Source organism: Aulonocara stuartgranti, assembly GCF_965226115.1.
Source record: "Aulonocara stuartgranti genome assembly, chromosome: 11".
NCBI classification, from domain to species: Eukaryota; Metazoa; Chordata; class Actinopteri; order Cichliformes; family Cichlidae; genus Aulonocara; species Aulonocara stuartgranti.
In genome coordinates, this window is record NC_138947.1 from 429,062 (window position 1) to 445,939 (window position 16,878).

Consider the following 16,878-nt stretch of genomic DNA (forward strand, 5'->3'; position numbering starts at 1 on the left):
CAGGCAGGTCCTCACCTGTACCTGCTGCTGAGGTGCAGACGGTACGTGTTTGAAGACAGCAGCTGATAAGGCTAATTTTCTAAAGCTCAATGAGGATAAAACTGAGATCCTCCTTATTGGCACCAAATCCAACCTTTTGAAGGCGAACCATTTCTCACTTACCATCGATAACTCCACAGTTTTCCCTTCTCCTCAGGTTAAGAGCCTTGGTGTCATCCTAGACAGTACACTTTCTTATAAATCACACATCAATAACCTCACCCGTTCTGCCTACTTCCATCTACGTAACATTAACAGATTGCTTCCTTCTCTTTCCACCCAGTCTACGTCCATTCTTGTACATAGTCTTGTTACCTCCCATATTGACTACTGCAACTCTCTTCTGCATGGTCTCCCCCAAAAATCCCTCCATAAGCTTCAACTGGTTCAGAACTCTGCTGCTCGCATTATCACCAGAACCCCCTCCTACCAGCACATCACCCCTGTTCTTCAGGAACTTCACTGGCTCACAGTGAAAATCCAGATAATATTCAAACTTCTTCTACTCACCTTCAAGGCCATTCATAACCTCGCTCCTTCTTACCTTTCTGACCTGTTAACCACCACTTGTTCTGCCCGTTCACTTCGTTCTTCTTCTTCTGTCCAGCTTACTGTACCTTCCTTCCGCCTCACCACCATGGGAAGCAGAGCTTTCAGCTGCTCTGCTCCCAGGCTGTGGAACTCTCTGCCCCCTGAAATAAGAAATATTGGTTCTCTCCCCCAGTTTAAATCCCAACTCAAAACTCATCTGTTCAAATCTGCATATTCACTGTGAATCCACTGTTTGTTCATTTTATCTTGTGCTTTATTTTATTGTTCTTATTCTGCCATTGTTTTACTAAGTGTTTTATCCTATTGTAAAGTGTCCTTGGGTGACTTGAAAGGCGCTCATAAATAAAATTTATTATTATTATTATTATTATTGTGGCACCATCACGCCCGTGCTGCTGATTCTCGGACCTTCACCCAGCTCAGTGGACGGTGCTAATACAAAAAGAAGAAGTTAAACCAGGCGTCTCACACTCAAATGAGCGGGCTGGCACTGGAGGGCCACCTTAATGTTCAAGGAGTACAAAGTGTTTGTTTTTAACCCTGTAAGACCCAGGCCATCAAAAAATAACCAGAAAATTCTCATGTTTTGGAACTGAGATGTTTATAAACCCTTATAACAAAATCCACATTTTTTCTGCAGCATCATGTTGTGTATGATATATTTTTATTATATATTTTTTTTATCGCATCTGATACATTGGGCATTTATGGCTACTTTTTGTTAACAACAATGTTAATTTTAGACAAAAACAGTTTTGTCCATAACATTTTGAAATTATGGCACATGTTGATCATGATACAAAGGGTATTATAGGTTTAATTTCAAATATTATATAATAATAAAAACTGCAAATGTGAGTGCAAATCTTTTTTCCTCAGTCTTAATTAACTGAAGCTTTTGAGTGAACTAACAGTCAGACACATTAGTCCTCTGTTTCTGGACACACACATGACAGCACTTCTATCATTTAACACGATATTAATGCAGACACTTGTGTACACATTAGAGCTGTTGCACTCCACAACAAGTAAATCCTCCTAACAAAAAGGAACTTCCAGGACCAAACAGCATTATATGTTTTACGTGAATCTATGATCCGGAACTGGAGGTGACACGGGCCGGAAGAGGCCCCTGTGCAGGGAGTTTGACACGCCTGAGCTAAACCGTCGGAAACACTTCTGACCTGTAGGTGGCGATGGCGGACCGAAGCAGCAGCACGCCGCAGAAAAAGAAGAAGCTGTGATGGCGCGGAGCAGCACGTAAACAGATGTGAACAGATGTTTTAGCGCATAGAAACAGGACAGCTGCTCCGACAGAGACCCGAGGAAGAGATGAGAGAGAGCGGAGTCAGAAGGCGCGACGGGACGGACTGAGGCTGCAGAGAGAGGCGCACTGACGGTTAGGGAGCTCCGCTAACACCGCTGCTAACAGCTAACACATGCTAACAGCGGTTAACAGCTACAACCCGCTGCTGGAGGTCCGCCTCACCAGGTGTCCAGGTGGGAACTGTCCCCACACCGTGATTGGCCTCTGTCTCCATACACACAGAAAGACATGACATGCACATAATGTGCACATAATGTGCATGTCATGTCTTATCTTTTTCATTCAAACAGCTTTGGCTTTTTAATCCGGTTACTCGGGTTTACTTGAATCTCTCGTGTGTGTCACCTGTGAGGTTCAAGGTTCTTTATTTGTCACATGCATAGTTATACAAGTATAACACACAGTGAAATGTAGCCTGACACGCGCCTCGACATGTGCAAAAATGGGGGCGGGGGGGGGGGGGGGGGGCTGTAGAGGAAGAACATTATATATATGTAGTATATACACTGGGTGAATGCAGTAGTAGCAGCAAGCAGGTGAATTCTGTACATTAATATGAATAGATATCTGACTATTTTACAGGATAGACAATATAAACATATTTAAAATTAAAGGAATTGAAATGTACATTGTGCCTTGATTTAGAGTGTCTGGAAGAGTCCTGTCTCAGTCAATTATAGATGATGTGAGAGGGCGGGTGTGTGTGTTTAGGGCACGGATGGCTTGGGGATAGAAGCTCCTCTTGAGTCTCTCTGTCCTTGCCCGGATGATGAGGAACCTTCTACCAGATTGCAGAAGTTGGAACAGTTTGTTGCCAGGATGGGACGGGTCCTTCAGTATCTGCGCTGCTCTAGTCCGGCATCTCCTGGTGTAGGTGTCCTGAAGCGGGGGGAGAGCAATCCTGCAGCAGCGTTCTGCTGTACGGATCACTCTCTGGAGGGCTTGCAAGCTGTCACATGTGAACTGAAGAAAAAGTCACGCAAATCATCAGTCATGTATCATCTCACCCCGATACACGTGACATAGGGCTGCTCAATTAATCGAATTTTAATCTAAATTACGATCTGGGCTTTCAACGATCATTAAAAATGACTGAGCCAATTATTAGCCCCTCCCTCATGCTTTACTCTGGCGCTGCTCCGTGTGGCAAATCGAGCGCACCTCTCTGCGTTTCGAACACGTGTCACAACAATTAAGAGGACACGAGGGAAGCTCGGAAAGCTAAGCAGAAGTTATTTGGAGAGGAGAGTGACTGCCGTTGGTTGAAAAGAGAAAAACCTTCAGTGGTGTGGAAACATTATGGGTTCGAGTTCTTCATCATGGTCTCATTGATGAAGCAGAGGACCGTCCTGTCACATGTCTGTTTTGATAATTACGTTTGTTTGCAGACATCACCCCCCCACACACACACTCACGCACACTGTTAGCCCCGCCTCCACTTCAGCCTCGCATGTTTTGGAGACGGGTGGAGTTCTAATTGTGTTCCGTTGGTTCTGATCCAGGTTCTGCTCTAACTGCTGAGTGGATCTGTGTGACCCATCCGAGTAGCGATGGCGGCACGTGGGCGGGGGCAGAGGATGCTAAGTTTCACTATGGAAACAGTCAAAGGAGATGCTCCACCTCCATCGGTGCAGCAGCCCACACCTGTGTTTCCTGTAAGAGACTCACCTGCACCACTCGGGGGGGGGGGGGGGGGGATAAGCATCAGACTAGGTGTGACCTAATGATGTCACTCAGTTCCCGCCAATAACTCATGCTGATAATAAAACGCCGTGTTATTGGCTCAGACTTTGGTCGTAAATATTTTGCACTTGTAACTCAGACGTTGTAGTTGTGTAAATATGTTTTACAAAAACACGATTTATTTATTTTTAAGGTCTGTTTGCAGATACAAAGACCCGCGGCCACGACAAACACACAAATCCTCATCTATGCACAAACATAACATTTTCGGATATTTTGGTTACAGGGTTACAAACACCACAATCTGAGCCGCATGTTATCTCAGCACTCAGCTTCTTGTCCTCTCAGATTATTGATTATTGATTATTGATGTGTTCAGGAGTTTGACAGAGGTCTGTCTTCCATCACTGATCAATAATCTGATCAATGCACACAGACAGGCTGTAATTTAAGTCTAAAATTAAGTCATTAAAGTGGTGAAAGCAATTCATGCTGGAACATCGCGTTAATGCCTTGCTTTTGTCAAGGTGATGGAGCGGAAGCCCCTCCCCCTGACAGGCGGGGAGGAGGCGGAGTATCTGTTGGCCCTGAAGCAGGATTTCAGAGGCGCCATGAGGAGTCTGCCCAGCTTCATCCAGCCGCTGGTGACTCACAGAGGTCAGAGGTCACACGTCACACTTCGCTCGTCTTCCCGCTGATGATTTGCAGCTTTATTGTGAAAGTCTCACCTGTGCTTCATGTTTCCTGTCCAGATGTGGAGCGTTACTCTGATAAGTACAACAGAAGCGAGCAGATGGACAAGCTGCTGGACTGGGCTCCAGGTGAGGCTCCGCCCACAGCAAGTGATTAATCAAAAATCAGCAGCATTCACTGTTTTTTCAGGATTTATCCAATCAGAAACCAGGTGAATTTCTGCACATGCTCAGTAGAAGAATTTGGGATAAAAATTTTCAGGTATAAAATAAATATAAATACAGGATGCAGTAGCAGTACACAGTCATACTATACAGTAATACTTCACAGTAGCAGTACACAGTAGCAGTACACAGTCATACTATACAGTAATACTTCACAGTAGCAGTACACAGTAGCAGTACACAGTCATACTATACAGTAATACTTCACAGTAGCAGTACACAGTAGCAGTACACAGTCATACTATACAGTAATACTTCACAGTAGCAGTACACAGTCATACTATACAGTAATACTTCACACTAGCAGTACACAGTAGCAGTACACAGTCATACTATACAGTAATACTTCACAGTAGCAGTACACAGTGCTGTTAACCACTCCCTGTTTTCCAGACTGGAAGAGATTCCCCAGAGAGCTCCGAGTCCACGTCAGGCAACCTGCCAGAGACAGTCAGTACACTCTGATTACACTCTGTACTCTGATTACACTCCGTGTATACAGGTGATGGTCTGGTGTTTAGCGGTGCGCTGTGTGTGTGTTCAGGTGTATCGGCTGCCGTTCAGTCTCCTCCGCCTCCTCAGATGAAGAAGAAGGGTGTGAAGGATAAAGAGGAGGTGCTGCTCAAACTGGAGGTGAGTCTGGATTTAGTCTCGCTGTGAGTCACGTTCCACATTTCTGAGTTTGGTTGTTTCCGTCAGCTGCGTGGAGCGTTTGATGTTTAAAAAAAAATTGTAACGTTAATTCAGTTTGAAGGTGTTCCTAATAAAGTGTCACAGAGTTGGGTTTTATTGATCCAAGTTTACTTTCGGCTTCCTGCTGGTTCCACCTTAAACTAACGAGTCCACCTTAACTGTGCCAGAGCCTGGAGAAGAAGGAGGAGCAGGAGACGTCAGAGGACGAGGAGGGAGAGACGAAGAAGAAGCAGGAGGAGGAGGAGGCAGAGGGAGAGGAGGAGTACGACGAAGAGGAGTTCGAGGAGGTGAGACCAGATCGATCAGTTTATTCAAACGCTCCTCTAACGAGGGTGTAACCAAATAATCCCAGATAATCTCTAAAGGTAGTTAATCTCATCATCAGTGATGTCACTGGGACGTTCACACCTGCAGGATGTCTTCTGCTCTAAACTGGAATTAACTGGTTTAAAATGCAGCCAGTCAGAAACCAATCTGGGTTTAATCTGTTAATACAGTGGGGCAAAAAAGTATTTAGTCAGCCACCGATTGTGCAAGTTCCCCCACCTAAAATGATGACAGAGGTCAGTAATTTGCACCAGAGGTACACTTCAACTGTGAGAGACAGAATGTGAAAAAAAAATCCATGAATCCACATGGTAGGATTTGTAAAGAATTTATTGGTAAATCAGGGTGGAAAATAAGTATTTGGTCAATAACAAAAATACAACTCAATACTTTGTAACATAACCTTTGTTGGCAATAACAGAGGTCAAACGTTTACTATAGGTCTTTACCAGGTTTGCACACACAGTAGCTGGTATTTTGGCCCATTCCTCCATGCAGATCTTCTCGAGAGCAGTGATGTTCTGGGGCTGTCGCCGAGCAACACGGACTTTCAACTCCCGCCACAGATTTTCTATGGGGTTGAGGTCTGGAGACTGGCTAGGCCACTCCAGGACTTTCAAATGCTTCTTACGGAGCCACTCCTTTGTTGCCCGGGCGGTGTGTTTTGGATCATTGTCATGTTGGAAGACCCAGCCTCGTTTCATCTTCAAAGTTCTCACTGATGGAAGGAGGTTTTGGCTCAAAATCTCACGATACATGGCCCCATTCATTCTGTCCTTAACACGGATCAGTCGTCCTGTCCCCTTGGCAGAAAAACAGCCCCATAGCATGATGTTTCCACCCCCATGCTTCACAGTAGGTATGGTGTTCTTGGGATGCAACTCAGTATTCTTCGTCCTCCAAACACGACGAGTTGAGTTTATACCAAAAAGTTCTACTTTGGTTTCATCTGACCACATGACATTCTCCCAATCCTCTGCTGTATCATCCATGTGCTCTCTGGCAAACTTCAGACGGGCCTGGACATGCACTGGCTTCAGCAGCGGAACACGTCTGGCACTGCGGGATTTGATTCCCTGCCGTTGTAGTGTGTTACTGATGGTGACCTTTGTTACTTTGGTCCCAGCTCTCTGCAGGTCATTCACCAGGTCCCCCCGTGTGGTTCTGGGATCTTTGCTCACCGTTCTCATGATCATTTTGACCCCACGGGATGAGATCTTGCGTGGAGCCCCAGATCGAGGGAGATTATCAGTGGTCTTGTATGTCTTCCATTTTCTGATGATTGCTCCCACAGTTGATTTTTTCACACCAAGCTGCTTGCCTATTGTAGATTCACTCTTCCCAGTCTGGTGCAGGTCTACAATACTTTTCCTGGTGTCCTTCCAAAGCTCTTTGGTCTTGGCCATGGCGGAGTTTGGAGTCTGACTGTTTGAGGCTGTGGACAGGTGTCTTTTATACAGATGATGAGTTCAAACAGGTGCCATTCATACAGGTAACGAGTGGGGGACAGAAAAGCTTCTTACAGAAGACGTTACAGGTCTGTGAGAGCCAGAGATTTTCCTTGTTTGAGGTGACCAAATACTTATTTTCCACCCTGATTTACCAATAAATTCTTTACAAATCCTACCATGTGGATTCATGGATTTTTTTTTCACATTCTGTCTCTCACAGTTGAAGTGTACCTCTGGAGCAAATTACTGACCTCTGTCATCATTTTAAGTGGGGGAACTTGCACAATCGGTGGCTGACTAAATACTTTTTTGCCCCACTGTAACATGGGATTGATCTCGTGGATTTTCTGAGGCTCTAATTGATGTTTTCTTGGCGCCGCAGGAGACGGATTACATCATGTCATACTTTGATAACGGCGAGGATTTTGGCGGCGACAGCGATGACAACATGGACGAGGCTATTTACTAAAGCACCAGCACACATGACTTCCAGTCACATGTTCCTGCGGTCTGACCGAAGTTGAGTCAGACCGACGACGACGATGATGATGATGATGAGACTTTTTCTGAATGTTTTTAAACTTTTGTACAAAATGTAATCAGTTTTATTTTCTGCTGCTGGACCAATAAAAACAGCACGTCTCACACACGCTCTGTAAGCATTTCAGGGAACGTTCCTCCTGGAACCAGCTGATCGTGACAGGAAGCAGCAGCTGGTCTGAGGAGGACCATCGTTACACTCGTGCCTGTGGTAAAACAAAAACTAGTAACACACAGCAACAACAACAGCATCTGGTAACATCTAGCACCCAGGCCTCACAGTCAGAGGACATGCACAGCTGTGGAGGAGCGTCATATCAAAATAGACGGAGGGACATCGTCATTAGGAAAGGAGAGACTGAGGTCAGATGAATGGCTGCTTTCACCATGAGTCACTCGCTGTGTCCGAATTCAGGGGAAGGATGCTCAAAATGCCATATTTGGAGGCAATGACGTCACAGCAACGCGACGAAGGCTGTCCGAATTCAAAGAGCGACAAATGCGTCCTACTTTTACCCAAATGTTAAGGATGGGTCCGATGTATCCTTCGTGTCCTACTATATCCCAGGATTCATTGCGGGTCATACAGGAGATTTGTTCCTGATAACGATGGTGGTCGAAGAGGAAAACACTTTCAAATGTAAGTATATAAAATCTGGTTGTACAAAAGTTAAATTGTTGTAGCGGCCGTGTTGTTAAGCTTTGGGCATCTGCAGAGACATGTTCCTTTTATTTAAATAACCGTAAACCAGCTTGTATTGCGGGTCCCGCGGTTTTTCATGTAATGCCACTTACATACAGCTAATTTAGCCCTGCGACAGACTGGCGACCTGTCCAGGGTGTACCCCGCCTTTCGCCCTATGACAGCTGGGATAGGCTCCAGCGCCCCCCGCGACCCTGAAAAGGATAAGCGGAAGCGAATGGATGGATGGATACAGCTAATTTAGATTTTTTGAATTGGTGACATGTTGTGGGGAACAAAGACCAAACGGCTTAATTTATTAAAACGAGGAGAAAACGATCACCTCTTCACTGGGGTGAAGAATTGGGCCGCTACGGCGTGGAGGTACAAGAATAAATCAATGTACACATCATATTCATATGAGTGCGGTCCTATTAACCCTCATGCTGCACAGCAGCGGTCCCCAACCTTTGTTGCGCCACAGACACGGAGCCTTTAAGGTGTCGCGGATGAATGCAACCACATAAAATGACCAAGACAAAAACTGGTATTTTGTAAATATAATAACAAACGTGAATGTACTGAGTAATTGTGTAACTTTATTAGCAGCGTCCTCCTGAAAATGTGCCAACATTGAGAGTAACGTCCTCCTCTCTGCCGCTTAATGCTCTCTGGTCGCTATGGTAACGTGTAAATATTTCTTTCAAAATAAGACGCACAACTACAACAAGGGAAAGACCCAGGGAAACCGAGTTAACGATACAAACCCTGAAAACCATAAATTTCACAGCGGAGCCTCAACTCCCGTGGCCCGGTACCACACCACTCACGGACCGCTGCTGACCTGTGATGTCCACACGGCGTTCCTCTGGTGTCTGAAAGTCACCCCCTTGCAGGCCAGAAGACATGAGATAACTTTAAAGAATACAAAGTACGTCTGTGTGTTATCAAGAAGATGATTCTTAAGAACACAAGTTAATAAATGTGCAACTACTAAGAGTTGTGGTGTTTTTATTTGCCTGCTGTCATCTTTGATTTCCTCTGCCTTTAGGATTGCGAGTATCCAGGCTCAGGAGAGGGGTCAGTGGGAAGCCCACTGCTGTGCTTGGCCCTGGTTTGCCCTCATGGATGAGGTGATAGGACAGATGCCTTCCACTAAGCCTCCTGTCCTAATGTCCTCTCTCCCCGAGGACACCCCAGGGCCAAGCACAGCAGTGGGTGACCAAAACGACAGCGATGACGAAGCCACCTACGACAGGGAGGAAGAGGAGAAGATGATGAGCTGCTAGACCTCATCAGAGAGGACATGAGGCAGCAAAGAGAGGAGAGGAGAGCAGGGAGAGGATGGACCGACTGTTTCACTTCTAGAAAGATCAGTTCCCAAATGAGTTACGTACTGAGAAATGTGTTTATTTGAATATATTTCTTATGTGTTGCATTGGTTTGAAGGTTTTATGGTATTAATAAATTGATTCAAACAAACAGTAATTGTCACTGAACTCAATTTGATTTATGAACATAACTTTGAACAATATTACTTGGATATTTATTTGATAGCAATAAATAAATAACAAAAACAATTAAACAAGAATATTTCAAATACACAGTAAAGATGAAAAAACAATATTTACAGTTGTTCAGACAGGATTAAGCTGAGTGACCTGGTCCTGGACCGTTTCTTTTACAACTGTAATAGATTACAGGAAGTCTCTGGCAGTGTTACTGAAGATCAGACGTGGATGGTGCTGCAACTGAGACCTGCGGTTTGTCTTTTCTGGTCAGCGAGTGGAGAATCACACAGGGTGGTCTGCAAAGAGAGCTTTAGGATCCTCCCACTGTCCACTGCATCGTCCATCCACAGGGTTTGCAGGGCTCACTCGTGGCTGCCACACCACTCAGATGTTTTCAGAAATATGCAAGCAGGAGATGGTGGGTGCTGTATTATTAGTATAATACTTGTAACTCTGTAGCAGACAACAGTTTGATAAAGTGCTGTGTAAAAACAAACAAAAGATTAGATTCTATCAGTTTCAAAGATATTTAGTTTATATATGTTGCGTGGAGATCAGGGGCAGTACCTGTGGACTGGCAGACCGGGGTGGTGGTCCCCATCTTCAAGAAGGGGGACCGGAGGGTGTGTTCCAACTACAGGGGGATCACACTCCTCAGCCTCCCCGGGAAAGTCTATGCCAGGGTGCTGGAGAGGAGGGTTCGTCCGCTAGTCGAACCTCGGATACAGGAGGAACAATGCGGTTTTCGTCCTGGTCGCGGAACACTGGACCAGCTCTTTGTCCTCTCGAGGATACTTGAGGGTGCATGGGAGTTTGCCCAACCAGTCTACATGTGTTTTGTGGACCTGGAGAAGGCATTCGACCGTGTCCCTCGGGGCGTCCTGTGGGAGGTGTTGCGCGAGTATGGGGTGTCTGGCCCATTGCTACGGGCCATTCAATCCCTATACAACCGTTGCAAGAGCTTGGTTCGCATTGCCGGCAATAAGTCGGACTCGTTCCCGGTGGGTGATGGGCTCCGCCAAGGCTGCCCTTTGTCTCCGGTTCTGTTCATAATTTTTATGGACAGGATTTCTAGGCGCAGCCAAGTGGCGGAGGGCTTTCGCTTTGGTGGCCTCAGAATCTCATCTCTGATTTTTGCGGATGATGTGGTTCTGTTGGCTTCATCGGGTGAGGGCCTCCAGCTCGCACTGGAGCGGTTCGCAGCCGAGTGTAACGCAGCGGGAATGAGGATCAGCACCTCCAAATCTGAGGCCATGGTTCTCAGCCGGAAAAGGGTGGAGTGCCCACTCCGGGTCGGGGATGAGTTCCTGCCCCAAGTGGAGGAGTTCAAGTATCTCGGGGTCTTGTTCGCGAGTGATGGGAGAAGGGAGCTGGAGATCGACAGACGGATTGGGGCTGCGGCTGCAGTAATGCGGACGCTGCACCGGTCAGTCGTGGTGAAGAGGGAGCTGAGTGTAAAAGCGAAGCTCTCAATTTACCGGTCGATCTACGTCCCTACCCTCACCTATGGCCACGAGCTGTGGGTAGTGACCGAAAGAACGAGATCGCGGATACAAGCGGCGGAAATGAGCTTCCTCCGAAGGGTGGCTGGCCTCTCCCTTAGAGATAGGGTGAGAAGTTCGGCCATCCGGGAGGGGCTTAGAGTAGAGCAGCTGCTGCTCCACATCGAAAGGAGCCAGCTGAGGTGGTTCGGGCATCTGGCAAGGATGCCCCCTGGGCGCCTCCTGGGCGAGGTGTTCCAGGCATGTCCCACCGGGAGGAGGCCCCGGGGCAGACCCAGGACACGCTGGAGAGATTATATCTCTCGGCTGGCCTGGGAACGCCTTGGTATTCCCCCGGACAAGCTGGAGGAGGTGGCTGGGGAGAGGGAGGTCTGGACCTCTTTGCTTAGGCTGCTACCCCCGCGACCCGACCTCGGATAAGCGGATGAAGATGGATGGATGGATGGATGTTATATGACACAGTACATGTGTAAGAATGACCGATGTTGTGCCAAAAAATGATCGTCTGCCAAAAACTGATTTCCGGTTTTTGCCCTAAACTGATTGCTCGTATTTAACCTGCTATGAATAACTTGTTGTTTTATAATATGTGAAACATGTCAAATGTTTCCCTCATTAATGATATCAGGTCACTTTGAGCCACCAGCAACATTCCTGGAACAGGTAGAAGCTGCAACCAGTTTTTGGCAGTGACTTTTATCCTTTATTTATCCAGTTCACAAACAATCTTGTTGACATTAGAAATTTATTTTTTAAGAGTAATCTGGCCAAGAGGACAGCAGACAGCAAAACAAATATATCAATTGTATCTACATTAGAACCAGAGTTATAAAGATACTTGAACAACAGGTAATTATTGTATATATAAAACTCCTTTGTAAACCATGTTCACCGAAGTCTATTTACCAACATACATAAAGATATTACACATATTACAGTTGGAAACATTGGAAATCATTTTTGACAGGCGAACACTTCTTGGCACAACGCCGGTAATAATTCAATTATCGTGTAATTAGCTGAGTAATTCCTAAATGCGTGTAGATTAAAGGAAATTATTTTACCTGGACATGATTGTCTCTGATGAGCCTAAGGTACAAAACGTGCGGGCGACGACGATAAGGTTTTTCTAGCTCCTCGAGAATTAAAATTGTCCAAACAACTGAGCGACATTTCTGGGTCCATTTTAAAGTTTTCGCGCTGTGGCGCTAGCGACGGGAAAAACACGTAAGTAAGGGCGGAGTTGAAGACTAGGAGGCTGTCCACAGCCCATCTGTTATGTTGGATACTCATTGTTTGTTCAATAAAGTTTCTATGGAGAAAAAAAGGGGGCTGCCCACAGCCGCTCACTTCCTGACTACCCGTCCGTCTAAGGACACTACCTTGTGACGTAGGTAGTTAGTGTCCTTATGAGCGTCCTTCCCCTGAATTCGGACACAGCAACTGCTAGCAGGTAAAGGTGGTTCGATCCCAGGCTGCCTCCTGGCTGCATAGCGAATATCCTTGGGCAAAATGCTAACCCATGTTTGCCTACTGGTGGTGGTCAGAGGGCCCGGTGGCGCCAGTGTCCGGCAGCTTCGCCTCTGTCAGTGCGCCCCAGGGTGGCTGTGGCTACAATGTAGCTGCCATCACCAGTGTGTGGATGGGTGGATGATTGAATGTAGTGTGAAGCGCTTTGGGGTCCTTAGGGACTGAGTAAAGCACTATACAAATACAGGCCATTTACCATTTACCAAAGTGCAACGTTTAGTGATCGGCACATGCTGCGGTGCAGCTGAGGACTAACCCAGCTCCGCCTGTACCAGCCTGATGTCTCTCTCACCATTACGGCCCACACTTTGGGAGTCACTGCACGGATTACGGTGCAGGTGAATGATGTGTCCCTGGACTCTGTCGTGCTTTGGAATAACGTCAGGTGTATGAACCAGGTGTACACCTCCCACAGGCTTCAGACCAGGTGTTTCAGCCTGGCTCAGATTCAGCAGATGAAGTTTACCGTAAAACACCATATTTGGAGGACAGGGTCACCGTCAAGGCTGGACTGGGACAAAAAATCGGCCCGGGCATTTTGACTAGAGACCGGCCCACCAGGACAAAGATTGAAAATGTGACGTCATTCAGGGGTAAAACCGCAAAGGATTCTGGGAACTTGTGGCAAGAGGTACTAGCGCACGCAGGCTTTCAATTGAACTCAGTTACACAGCGATAAAAAGAAACCCAAAAAATGTCAAGAAGCTGTTGTATTATTAACTGCAATAGCCGGTCGCATGACAGCCACGGGAAGCCGACGGGTAAAGAGATCGTTTTTTTTAATCGGATTACGTCGTTGAAGAGAAATTTTTTAAGCCATGTTTCCGAAGTAAGAGCCGACGGATGGTCTGGATATACCAAATATAACGTCCCAGAACACTCCAGCTCACATGTTAGTCTGCTCCAAATCAAATCAAATCACTTTTATTGTCACATCACATGTGCAGGTACATTGGTACAGCACATGTGAGTGAAATTCTTGTGTGCGAGCTTCACAAGCAACAGCTTCCAAGCATTTCCACACAGGTCAGTTAATGCGTCATTTTCATAACATAATTAGTGATATGAATGTGACAGGTGAGACCTGGAGACTTGGGACCGCCCCTGGTGGGCGGAGCTGGTCTTCGCTCCTTTCATAAGCGCAGGTGTGGGCAATTGGGTATTCCTTTGCAAACCTGAAGCTGCGAGTGCTTGGTCCGAGTTGGGCAAGTTGGTGTTTCTTAACTATGAAAGTCTGATACGCGTCCTCCGCTAAACTTCTGTTAGAACGGTAGGTTACACAAAAATGTACCACTTGAGCTCTGGCTGTTGGCAGAGGTTTACAGTTATTTGCACCCTTGTAGGTGGGAAACATTGCTCCCGTGAGAACGGTATAGTGGACTTCATCGCCACTGACCCACATTTATTAGGGTGTGACACGAACTTGTGGACAGGTAACAAAACCAATTCAGTGGAGGAATATTCCTGTGTTTTATTGTCCAGCTAGTGATCTCCTGCCTTTTATTCACAGAGTAACGAGCTGCTGCTTTGCCAGGTGGATTTCTGGCTGCGGGCAAAGGACCCGACACATCAGTGTGTTTTAATTTGTTTTAAACTGGTGTAAGCCGACAGACTGACTGCTGCGGCTGTCGATGGTTTTGGTTTTTTGTTTTACTTTTTCTGTATCAGTAGGCACCACAGATATTGATTCGCAGGCGGTGAAGGCGCTGCAGGGAAAACAAATCCTTTTTTTGTCTCCCCGCTCTTGCATGCACAGCGGGGGGCCCGAGTGAAGACAGCACCGAAGATTTGCCTTTTTTTCTATAGTGTTTTACCCATTTGGGGTCATGTGTGAGTTGCCGTCCATTTTTAACCTGTGTGCTATGTCGATTTGTTTTTAAACTGTTCTCCGCAGCGCTTGTCCTGCCTCACGGGCAATCATACAGTCTTATCGTTTTTTAATAAGGTAACGTTTTTAATTGTTTTTAGGTGCTGCTGTTACACTGTTTCTTTTATTTTGTATTAAAAATTAAACTCTTTTAAACTGACTGTGCGCCTACGGCTCTGTCCTATTTTAAATAGGTACCTACCATGGGTCACATAGGTTACAAGCAAGTCTGGCGCTGAACAGAAATTGTCGCGCTATGCTCCTTTATTTATTGTGCATAAATAGTGAATTGTCCTGACACAATATTGTGTTTCGCTTCTGTTATTATGGTACATTGACAAAAACATATACTTTTATTCACAGGATAAAACAGGTTTTTTGTATCACTAATTGCCCAGTACGATTACAGCATACAGTCTTATTGTCACTGCTACATTTCTGTAATGAACCAGAAATTATTTCTACTACTAATTAATTACCGTTGAGCTCAAAGGTCCTATTAATAAACGGTTAACGAATGTGTATTTATGAAGACGATTTGTGAGACTGGTAAACTTATGATACGTACGATGGTCTTTCGTTCTACACGGTGCATTTCAAGGTCCTGCACCCATCCGTCAGTAAACTGTACCTGGGCTTGTTGCAGTGACCTGAAGTTACTAAACTTCACGAGTGTATGCGCTCACACCAAGAACCGTGTAATTATAAATCTGAGCGTGGTGAAAGTTGGGCAGCACGCTAACGTCTTTTGTCCCTCTGTGTGCTCGTAAGGGTCTGACCCTTTCACTCCTTTGATTTTTTTCCTCGTATCTTTTCTTTGACTTTTCGTCGAGTCTGTCTTTGTACGGACCGGCATTGTTCTCTTTTTGTTTTGTACATTCCTTTTTTGTGCGGCAAAGAAAAAACAAGAAGGTATTGGAACCGGAGAATGAACGTTTTGCGGTGCTGCAAATGCTTGCATTTGATGCGGTTTGTTTTGCCACGAGTTCCCGACATGCAATGCGCGAAAATCACGTGATTGCTAAACAAGGGGGAGGGTGCATCCGGCCTCCTCGGCTGTAATTGGTCCAGCCCAGAGTCGATCATGACCAATTGGCCAATCCAACACCTTTCATTATATATACCCTTCCTTAAAAAAAAAAAAAAAATCCATCGGCCCATAAAAACAAAAAATCGCCAGCGGCCCACCGGGCAAATGCCCGGTATGCCCGATGGCCAGTCCAGCTATGGTCACCGTTAAGATACAAACCTCTGCAGCTGTGGCCAACCACCTGCTTTCTTTCTGTGAACTGATGACCTTTGCCCTCTGAGCATTCCTCCTGGCTCTGATTTTTAAATTTGATGTTTTCTTGTCTTTGCGACTCCAGACATGCCGATCCATGTTTTCTTCGCGTCTCCTCAGACACAAACTGGACCTCTTTGTTCTTATTTTAACTGAAGACTGAAATTATGTGTAAATGATTTCTTTTCCTTTGCATGTGTCACGGTGTGTGCTGCAGCAGGCAGGGACCCAAACGCAGGACTCGTACACGGGATGAAAACTTAAAGCGGACACAGAGGAAAACACAGCAGGACAACGAGAGGACGGGGACAGGAGGGAACACAGCTGGGACCATCAGGGGGCGCCACGCCAGTGCCATAAATGTTGAAAAAAAAAAAGTTGGTACTATTATTTCTAAATACAAAAAATAATCCCACGTTAATTAAAATGCAAAGTAAATCTTATTTAATAGAAATATTATTTGTTACAACATTACGCCCCCCCTCCCCGTACAATGCGCCCCCTCCCTTCCCGTATCATGGTTCCTTTTGGACACAAGATGTCAAAACGGCCAAAACTGTCAGGTGGCCAGGGAAGAAAAAGAGAGAAGAAGAGGAGGAGAAACGAGAAAAAGACAGAGGTAGGTAACGTTAGCCTACATGAAATTATTTGAATGTGATAGTAACCTAAATTTTTAGCATTAAGCTAATGTTACATGATTCGCTAATTGCTAATCAATAAATAGCTAGTTAACTGTTTTAACGTCAGTTAATATTGTGGAGGGGGCTAAATTGTTATGGAAAATAATAATGTAACGTTAGGTAATTACAGTACTCCCACCTTTCCCACCATTCCTCATTTGTATTCATCTTTTAAGCAGGTGTTTTTTGTTTACATTGTTATTGCCTTCTGGTTAGCTAACGTTTACCCTGCAGGTAATAGTCACTTTTCCACCCCTGTATATATTATAGTTGTAAGCCTAGTTGTTAAAGCGCA

General features: G+C 45.6%; 1 protein-coding gene across 3 annotated transcripts; it reads left to right on the plus strand.

The window, feature by feature from the left end:
• The first annotated feature begins 1,753 nt into the window (after positions 1 to 1,753).
• On the plus strand, positions 1,754 to 7,638 carry polr3glb (RNA polymerase III subunit GL b). 3 transcript variants are annotated; one of them, XM_082551483.1, is made up of 8 exons: positions 1,754 to 1,990; positions 3,421 to 3,573; positions 4,129 to 4,258; positions 4,354 to 4,422; positions 4,912 to 4,968; positions 5,063 to 5,151; positions 5,379 to 5,498; positions 7,372 to 7,638. In XM_082551483.1, the coding sequence occupies exons 2-8, from the start codon at positions 3,469 to 3,471 to the stop codon at positions 7,456 to 7,458; spliced, it is 657 nt and encodes a 218-aa protein (XP_082407609.1). In that variant the 5' UTR covers positions 1,754 to 1,990; positions 3,421 to 3,468; the 3' UTR covers positions 7,459 to 7,638. The 3 variants fall into 3 exon arrangements, with proteins under 3 accessions (XP_082407609.1, XP_082407610.1, XP_082407608.1); XM_082551482.1 differs by having other exon boundaries at positions 1,756 to 2,091; XM_082551484.1 differs by lacking the exon at positions 3,421 to 3,573 and having other exon boundaries at positions 1,755 to 2,091.
• The last annotated feature ends 9,240 nt before the right edge of the window (positions 7,639 to 16,878 follow it).